General features: G+C 42.7%; 1 protein-coding gene across 1 annotated transcript in view; it reads left to right on the top strand.

The window, feature by feature from the left end:
- Positions 1–10,000, top strand: part of LOC118809770 (ras-related protein Rab-26) — a 29,422-nt gene that overhangs the window by 18,291 nt on the left and 1,131 nt on the right. The window contains exons 6-8 of the mRNA XM_036573328.1: positions 1–6; positions 543–599; positions 990–1,066. The exon at positions 1–6 is cut by the window's left edge and continues 60 nt beyond it. Of these exons, the coding sequence (XP_036429221.1) occupies positions 1–6; positions 543–599; positions 990–1,066 (140 nt within the window). The remainder of the gene's footprint in view (positions 7–542; positions 600–989; positions 1,067–10,000) is intronic.

A 10,000-nucleotide genomic window follows, 5' to 3' on the forward strand; every position in this document is an offset into this window, starting at 1 on the left:
AACAAGGTGAGAATCTGACAGTAGAACATGTTCCTCTGTTCTTCTCTCCTCAGTTTCCTCTGTAGATGATACAGATTCAGTGCTACATCATGGATGGAGATGATGATGGAGATGATGGTGATGGAGATGATGATGGAGATAATGATGATGGAGATGATGGTGATGGAGATGATGATGGAGATGATGATGGAGATGATGGTGATGGAGATGATGATGGAGATGATGATGGAGATAATGATGATGGAGATAATGATGATGGAGATGATGGTGATGGAGATGATGATGGAGATGATGGTGATGGAGATGATGATGGAGATGATGATGATGGAGATGATGATGGAGATAATGATGACGGAGATGATGGTGATGGAGATGATGATGGTGATGGAGATGATGATGATGGAGATGATGGTGATGGAGATGATGATGGAGATGATGGTGATGGAGATCATGATGGAGATGATGATGGAGATGATGGTGATGGAGATGATGATGGAGATGATGACGGAAATGAAGTGAATCTGTTTGTTAATGTGTTTCAGGCTGACTCTACTCATGAGCGAGTGGTGAAGAGAGAGGAGGGAGAGAAACTGGCGAAGGTACTTTTTCATTAACAATCTGTGAATCTGGTTTTCAGGTTGTGGGTCATAGTTTAGGGTCAAAGGGCACCACCACATTCCACCGCATGGTACCGGCCCAACTTGGTTCCAGCTTCATTTTTCCCTGCAGATATAGCGCCCCCTCTATGTAGCTGGTCGCCATAGCGACACAGCACAAAGCTGCTGTGAAGGAGATAAATGTTGTTCAGAAGAGGCAGCGAGACGAAAGACTGCTGAAAACACAAGAGAGTTCTGGGTGTTCATGTTATTATAGATTCATTCTTGGTGTTTTAATGTTTTTGTGCTGAGTGTTTTTCTCAGTGACGCTGTTCTGAGCCGGCGTGTATCAGAGACGTCACGCATATCAGGGTTACTGTGTTTGTTCTAAAGGAGTTCGGAGTTCCCTTCATGGAGACCAGCGCAAAGTCCGGCCTGAATGTGGAACTGGCCTTCACTGCTGCAGCAAAGTGAGTCGTGCTGACCGTCTGATTCAGACTGCATTCAGTTTTAACATAAAACAGAATTAAACCAGATAAAACCAGCAGGACATTCTCTTTCTCTCTCTCTCTCTCTCTTTCTCTCTGTGTTCTGTCTCTCTCTCTCTCTCTGGGTGTGTGTTCTGTCTCTCTCTCTCTTTCTTTCTCTTTCTCTGTGTGTGTGTGTTCTCTCTCTCTCTCTGTTCTGTCTCTCTCTGTCTGTGTGTGTTCTGTCTCTCTCTCTGTTGTCTCTCTCTCTCTCTCTCTCTCTCTCTCTCTCTGTGTTGTCTCTTTCTCTCCCCCTCTGTGTGTGTGTTCTGTGTGTGTGTGTGTTCTGTCTCTCTCTCTCTCTCTGTCTCTGAGTCTCTCTCTCTGTGTGTGTGTGTGTGTTCTGTGTGTGTTCTCTCTCTCTCTGTCTCTGAGTCTCTCTCTCTGTGTGTTCTGTGTGTGCACTACCGACCATATTTACACCCTACACACCCTAATCAACCAACATATTCACCAACAAAATAAAAGAAAAGTTTTTGCATGTTTTATAGATTTTAAAAAAGCATTTGATTCTATTTGGCAAGAAGGTTTATATTACAAAATTCTCCAAGTCGGTGTCGGGGTAAAGTCTATGACATCATTAAATCAATGTATGTCAATAATAAATGTGGAATAAAAATTGGCAATAAAATGACAGATCTCTTCACTCGAGGCTGTGGTGTCAGGCAGGGTTGCTGCTTGTCCCCTACTCTATTTAACATGTACATTAATGATTTAGCTGTGTTACTGGAGCGATCTGCAACACCTGGCCTGACACTAAACCAAACGGACGTTAAATTTCTCCTCTACGCAGATGACCTTGTGCTGCTATCGCCCACTGAAAAGGGGCTACAGCAGCACTTGGATCTGCTAGAGCAGTACTGTTAGAACTGGGCCCTGACAGTCAACCCAAACAAATCTAAAGTCATGATCTTCCAAAAGAAAGCCGGATCTCAGGAAAGCAGATATATGTTCAATCTAGGAGACACCGCCCTGGATCAAACACTTTCCTATGATTACCTGGGACTAAAGATTAGTGCCTCAGGAGGCTTCAGTCTGGCAGTGAATGCACTGAAAGAAAAGGCCTGCAGGGCCCTCTATTCAATCAGGAAACAAGATTAACATCCCAATCAGAATCTGGACAAAGATCTTCGACAGTGTAGTCCTGCCCACTGCGCTGTACGGTAGTGAAGTCTGGGGTCCACTCAGTCATCGTGACTACACTAGATGGGACAAGCATCCCACTGAAGTCCTGCATGCAGAATTTTGCAGAATGATTTTAAATGTCCAAAGAAAAACGCCAGCGAATGCCTGCAGGGCTGAATTAGCCGATTCCCTCTAATCACGAACACTGAAAAAAGAACACTGAAATTTTGGATGCACCTTAAATCGAGTCCCAAAACAACACTGCAGTTTCAGGCACTCAAAGACGAAGAGCTGGACCCTGAAAAGAGTCCCCTGTGTCAGCTGGTACAGAGACTGACCACCTCACTGACCCCCAACAACCCAAACTCTCTGACCAGCACTGCTTCCCAAACACCAATCAGAGTAAACCAAATTATTAAACAACGCAAAAACACTTACCTGGAACATTGGAAACACCAAATTCACTCACAAAACAGACTGAACTGCTTTCTGGCCCTAAAACAGGAAAACAGACTGGCTGAATATCTTGTTACTGTCCAAGATATGAAGCAGAGACGGATCCTCACCAAATACAGACTCAGTGACCACAGCCTGGCCATCGAGAGAGGCAGGTTTGAAAAGTCCTGGGTAGCGAGAGAGGAGAGAGTGTGTGGTCACTGCAGGACAGGTGAGGTAGAGACAGAGGTGCACTTCCTACTGAACTGCCCAAAATATGATTCTATTAGAAATAAATATTTTAATCAATTTGAAAAACAGATAAAGAACTTCAGGACGCTGGGAGATACAGATAAATTAGCGATTATATTAGGAGAGGGTCCAGCAGCGTCCACTGCAGCTAGATATGTGTACGAGTGCCATACACTCCGGGACAGTGAGTGACCACCACGCCACAGCCTTTACTCACAGTTATATATGTACATATGTAATATAGATGTCCTTCATATATATATATATATATATATATATATATATATATATATATATATATATTTCCCTACATTTGATTATTAACATTTTCTTTTCTCTTCTTTATTATAAACTACACACATATTCAATAGGTTTTGTTTTATTATTACATGTACTTTTATATTATTAATTTATGATTAACACTTTCTGTTCTTAATTATTACATTATCATATATTAATCTTGGTTTATATTTTGTTTTATTATTATTTTTTTAATATTTTTCTTTCTTAACTTTTAATATATAGATCATTTTTGTTGTGCTTTGACAATACAAATGTACGTTTGTCATGTCAATAAAGCAAATTTGAACTTGAACTTGTGTGTTTTCTCTCTCTCTCTTTCTGTCTCTGAGTCTCTCTCTCTCTGTGTGTGTTCTCTCTGTCTCTCTCTCTTTGTGTTCTCTCTGTCTCTCTCTCTCTCTCTCTCTCTGTGTGTGTGTGTTCTCTCTGTCTCTCTCTCTCTCTGTGTTCTCTCTCTCTCTGTGTTCTCTCTGTCTCTCTCTCTCTCTCTCTCTCTGTGTGTGTGTGTGTGTGTTCTCTCTCTCTCCCTCTCTCTCTCTCTCCCTCTCTCTCTCTCTCTCTCTCTCTCTCTCTCTCTGTGTGTGTGTTCTCTCTGTCTCTCTCTCTCTCTGTGTTCTCTCTCTCTCTCTCTCTCTGTGTGTGTGTTCTCTCTGTCTCTCTCTCTCTGTGTGTTCTCTCTCTCTCTGTGTTCTCTCTGTCTCTCTCTCTCTCTCTCTCTCTCTCTGTGTGTGTGTTCTCTCTGTCTCTCTCTGTGTGTTCTCTCTCTCTCTCTCCCTCTCTCTCTCTCTCTCTCTCTCTCTCTCTCTCTCTCTGTGTTCTCTCTCTCAATTCAATTCAATGTTGCTTTATTGGCATGACAAATATTAACACTTGTATTGCCAAAGCTTTTGTTGGGAGATTAAGAACAAAGTACAACATATACAAAAAGCAGTAACAGATATAAAGCAATAACAGATATAAAGCAATAACAGATATAGCAGGTGTTATAATAATAATAATAATAATATAATAATAATAATAATAATAATAATAAGCAGAATGTATGTGTTTATAGGTGTGAATCTCTGACATGGTGTGGTCACTCACTGTCCCTCAGAGTGTGGCAGGTGTGAACGTACTGCGCTGCCAGTGTGCAGACCTCTTTATGTTCTCCTAGAACGTACGGCAGCTTCTCTGTGGGGGGAAGATTTTCGAATACAGGACATGTTTTGGTGATTTTACTGAAGAATTCTGTTCTAATCTGAGTAAATTTGGTACATTCAGTCAGAAAGTGCAGCTCTGTCTCAGGCCTGTTCTGCTGGCACTGCTGGCACAGTCTTTCCTCTTTTGGTAGCCAAGATTTCCTGTGTCTGCCCGTCTCTATGGCCAGACGGTGCTGACTGAGTCTGTACTTCGTCAAGGTGGACCTCAGTTTAGGGTCAGTCAGTGTGCTCAGGTAATCTGCTACACTGTACTGACGTTTTAGGGCCAAATAACACTGCAGTTTACTCTGTGAGTTTGACTCGGTTTCCCAATAGGTGAGATAATTCAGTTTGAGCTGTTTTGTAATTTGGTTCACTCTAATTAGGTTTCCTAGTGTGTTCTGGTCCTGAGCCTGTGGAGTGTTAGTGTGTGTTAGTGGGGTGTTAGTGTGTGTTAGTGAGGTGTTAGTGTGTGTTAGTGTTGAACTGTGCTTCAGGACCAGCTGAGTGAGGGGACTGTTGTCTTTGCTCAACTCTTGGTACTGCAGGGCTTTATAATGATATGAGTGAGGGTCGCTGTCTTTTAAATGTGTCCAAAATTTGATTGCCCTTTTTTGTATTTTTATAATTAATGGAAATCGGCCTAATTCTGCCCTGCATGCGTTGTTTGTGGCGTTTCTGTGCACCTTTAAAATAATTTTACACAGCTCTGCATGCAGGGTCTCAGTCGGATGTTTGTCCCATTTGTGAAATTCCTGATTAGTAAGCGGGCCCCACACTTCACTGCCATAAAGGGCAATAGGTTCAATTACTGATTCAAATATTTTTAGCCAAATTCTGATTGGAATTTCCACAGGAATTTGTTGTTTTATGGCATAGAAAGCCCTGCGAGCTTTGCCTCTCAGTTCATTCACTGCCAAGTTAAAATTTCCAGAAGAACTGATGTTTAAACCTAAATAACTGTAACTATTTGAATACTGAATATTATTCATACCTAACCTAAATGTGTGTTGTTTTCCCTGAGATCTGGATCTTTTCTGAAATATCATTACATTTGTCTTTTTTAGGTTTACTGCCAGGGCCCAGGTCTGGCAGTACTGCTCTAACAGGTCCAGGTTCTGCTGTAGGCCCTGTTCTGTGGGGGACAGCAGAACCAGGTCGTCTGCATAGAGCAGGAATTTAATCTCTGAGTCGTGCAGAGTGAGGCCGGGAGCTGTGGACTCCTCTAATATCTTCGCCAATTCATTAATGTAAATATTAAATAGTGTTGGGCTTAAACAGCAGCCCTGTCTCACTCCGCGCTCCTGGGAGATGGAGTTTGTTTGTTTATTGCCAATTTTTATGCCGCATTTATTTCCTGTATACATTGATTTAATTAGATCATATGTTTTACCCCCTACACCGCTTTCTATAAGTTTATAGAATAATCCTTGGTGCCAAATAGAATCAAAAGCCTTTTTGAAATCAATAAAACATGCAAAAATTTTGGTATTATTTTGGACGATGTATTTATCAATTAGGGTGTGTAGGGTGTAAATATGATCGGTGGTGCGGTAATTTGGTAAAAATCCAATTTGACTTCTACTCAAGACATTGTGCTCCATAAGGAAGTTTAGAAATCTGGAATTTAAAATGCTGCACAGTAACTTCCCCAGATTACTGTTCACACAGATGCCTCGGTAATTGTTTGGGTCGAATTTATCTCCACTTTTAAAGATTGGGGTTATTAGTCCTTGATTCCAGATTTCAGGGAAGTAACCTACACTCAGAACCAGATTAAATAACTTTAGAATAGCTAATTGAAATTTAGAAGTTGAGTTTTTTATCATTTCATTCAGTACTCCATCAGGCCCACAGGCTTTCTTTGGTCTTAGTTTGTTAATGTTCTCCTTCAGTTCCTGCTCAGTAATTGAGGAGTCTAAAGGGTTCTGATTATCCTTTATAGCCAATTCTAGTTCTTCAAGCTTTTTGTTTATATGGTTTTGCTGAGGATTCGTACTCGAGTCTACTTTGCTGAAGAGTGTTTTGAAATGATCTGTCCAAATATCACTGTTTTGTATTGCCAGTTCTTCATGGTCTCGTTTTTTAAGCTTGTTCCAGTTCTCCCAGAACTGGTTTGTTCTGATTGACTCCTCGATTAGTGTCAGCTGTTTGTGAGTGTACTGAGTCTTTTTGGTTCTGAGTGTACGTTTATATTGCTTTAAAGTTTCACAGTAAAGAAGGCGAATGTTAGAGTTGTTTGGATCTCTATGCTTTTGATTTGACAATTTTCTGAGTTTCTTTCGCATATTTTGGCACTCTTGATCAAACCAGTTGTCTTCTTTATTCAGTGTAGGTTTTGATATATTCTTAATTTTCAGTTTTGCCTTTTTTGCTGTTTTTTCAAAGGTTGTGTTTAGGTTCTTTACTGCCAGATTGACACCTTCTTTACTGTGAGTGTGTGTGGTGTCCAGAAAGCTGTCTAAAAGTGTCTGAATTTTGGGGTCTCTGATTGCTTTCTGGAACTCCTCTGTGCTGTTTTGGGCCCATCTGTATGGTCTCCTGATGCTGTACAGCTTACTGGGCTGAGTGTGTGCAGTGCTGTTAGTCTCTGTCCTTTTAATGAACACAGTGATTTGGCTGTGGTCAGACAGAGGGGTTAGGGCTTTAACAGTGAACGCACTGAGATTGAAAGGGTCTAAGTCTGTTATCATATAATCTACTGTGCTGTTCCCAAGAGGTGAGCAAAACGTGTATCTTCCCAAAGAGTCCCCTCGTGTCCTACCATTGACGATGTACAGACCCAGACTCTGACAGAGCTGCAGGAGTTCTTTTCCATTCCTGTTTGTTACGTTGTCGTGATTGTTTCTGGGGGGATGAAGAAAATTGTTGTTAATAAAGGACATTTTCTTTGTGTTAAATTGATCTTGTGCATGTATGAAGTCAGGTTGTGTCCCTGTTCTGGCGTTCAGATCCCCACAGATCAGCACATTTCCCTGGGCCTGGAAATGGCACGCCTCTCTCTCCAACTCAGAAAACATGTGTTCGGAGTAGTAGGGGGATTCTGAGGGGGGGATGTATACAGCACAGAGGAACAGGTCCTTGTGTGAAGACGTTATGTTTTTTTTTATTTTAAGCCAAATAAGGTATTTTTCTGTTTTTACAACGTCTATGTACTGATGTAGATTTGATCTATACCAAATAATTAGTCCTCCTGAGCATCTGCCTTGGCGTACTGTACTCAGCTTTTGGGACGGTACTATAATTTCTCTGTATTCTTTGGGGCAGTGAGTGACCGTGTCAGCCTTGCACCATGTCTCCTGTAGGATAATGATGTCAAGGTCTTTGATAGAGTTTTGAAAATCATAATTTAGGCTTTTCAAGCCAAAGGCTGATGAGCTCAAGCCTTGGATATTCCATAAACTAACTGAAAGTGAGGCTATTTTTAATTTAGTTCTTTTCTATTTAAAATGAGATGAACTGTGAAAAACAACTAATATCCTATTAATCTAAATAACTTTTCTTATACAGTATTTGCCAGTCTTAATACAAAACAGTAATGCACAATGTACAATGAATATGGGTTTTTTTTCTTTGGTTTTCCCTTTCATGGAGCTCCTGTGCAGTTTTTATATGAGTCTAGTGCAGATGTACTGCAATAATTGCTTGATCTCACCCATGTCTTGAGTGGCAGGTGCTCCTCTGAGGACATCAGCGTAGCTGCGGTGCTGCTGTGGGCTGTGTTTCTGAGTTCCGAGTAGTTGGGTGTTGGTACCTCTGCTGTCTGGCTGGTTCTGATGTGTTGGTGACCTTGCTGGGTGATGAAGTGCTGCTCTGGGTTGTGAGGGGCGTTGTGCAGGTCTGACTGGTGGGGTGCGCTGAACTGGTTGAGGCAGGTTGTGCTGGCATAGTTGCTGTCCTGGCTGGGATCTTTGGGGGAGTTTGCGTGCTGGTGGGCTTCTGGTGGGTGCGTGGTTGTAGTAGGGCTTCTCTGTTGCTGGGTGCTCTCCTCTGTGTTTGATGGTCATGTGAGTTTGTCGACCCAGTGCTACATCCTTCAGTGTTTTAGCAAATTCTTTGACTATATGCCTGTTTAAGTGCACATGGTCATAGAGGTGATAAGGGGTTATGCTGGAATGGTGAGCCAGGTGTACATTGGGGATGAGGGCACATCCTCTGGAGATATCTGCATTAACTCTCTGAATGGTGGCAGGATGGAAGTCCTTTCGGGGCAGGATGGTGGAGACTATGATTTTGGCACTGGGAAAAGTCTCCGCAGCCCTCTGTGCTACTCTGCAGACCAGTCCTCCAACTCTCTCCTGCTCTGCTCTAAGGTCATTTGTGCCTGTGTGGATGATGATGCAGGCAGGCTTGTCAAGGATGTTGTCAGAGAGGATTTGATGGGCATCGTTCGTTCTTGGGCACCATATCTTCAGAGTTTTCTGGTTTGGGAAGAGCTTCTTTTCTTGTAGGAATCTTCCATTTGAATCAATGAGTATTGCAACATCAGTGTCTCTCTGCAGTGCACCAGTCCTGCTGGTCTGTGAGTCTTGGGTTTGAGTGGTGAGAGTTTTGTCTGTTTGTTGTTTCTTTTCCTGTTTGTGGGGGGTTGTGGGTGTGACTGAGACTGTTGCAGGGTGGTCTCTTTGTGTGGGGGGCGTCATCTGGGTGTTGGCTGGTTTAGTGTTGCTAGGAGCGGGCTCTGTTGGGGTTGGAGAAGGTTGGGCATGCTCAGTGTGGGCAGTGTTCTGGAGGGCAGTCTGAGGCTGTAGCTGTGTTTTGAGGATCTCTATGATGGTGTCCCTGTGGTGTATCTCCTGTCTGAGGCCTACCAACTCTCTTTTTAGCTCCTCTTTCAGGTCTGCAAGTTCCCTTTTAGCATTTTCCTTGTACTCTGCTAGCTCTCTTCTTAGTGAGTCCCTGTCCTCAAGCATGTTATCTATGTTTCTCCTCAGCTCCTGCACTGTCACTTTCAGCTGGTGTTTGGTTTGGCTGAGCTGGTCTCTGAGGGGTTCAGTGTGGGAGCTGGTGGACATGTGGGTCTGTATCTGCTCCTTCAGTCCTACTAGCTCTACCTCCAGCAGGGAGAGGCTGTCTCTGAGCTGTGCTATGGTGGTGTGGAGGAGTGGACTTGGGGAAGAGGCTGAGGGGACTGTGTCTTTTGCAGAAGTGGGGTGGATGTGGGGGGGCTCTATTTCTCCATCATTACTGTGTGTTTGAGGAGTGATGACTGTTCTCTCTCTTTCACACTGCTCTTTGAGGGATGGGAAGGCTTCCTCAAACTGTTTCAGTGCAGCTTCGCTTCCTTGCACCAAGACTGTCCCATTCTGATACATGTTGACTGTTAGGAATCTGCTTTCTGGGATTTTTTCACAGTCTTCAAAGATACAAATCTGTCTACCTTTGCAGATTCCACGCTTCGTTATATATTTGTAATTTTTACAGACAACTGAATGCCACATGTCTGTGTGTTCAGTGTAGAACAGCAGGTTGGTGATGGTGCTTTTCCCTTTAATTAGGCTGCAGTCTTTAAATAAGGTTTCTGGACTTTCTCTCTGTGTTTTTAGCTTGTACTGCTGCTTGCTGCTCTCAGAGTGAGTGTCTG

The sequence above is a fragment of the Colossoma macropomum genome, unplaced genomic scaffold (genome assembly GCF_904425465.1).
Source record: "Colossoma macropomum unplaced genomic scaffold, Colossoma_macropomum, whole genome shotgun sequence".
NCBI lineage: Eukaryota > Metazoa > Chordata > Actinopteri > Characiformes > Serrasalmidae > Colossoma > Colossoma macropomum.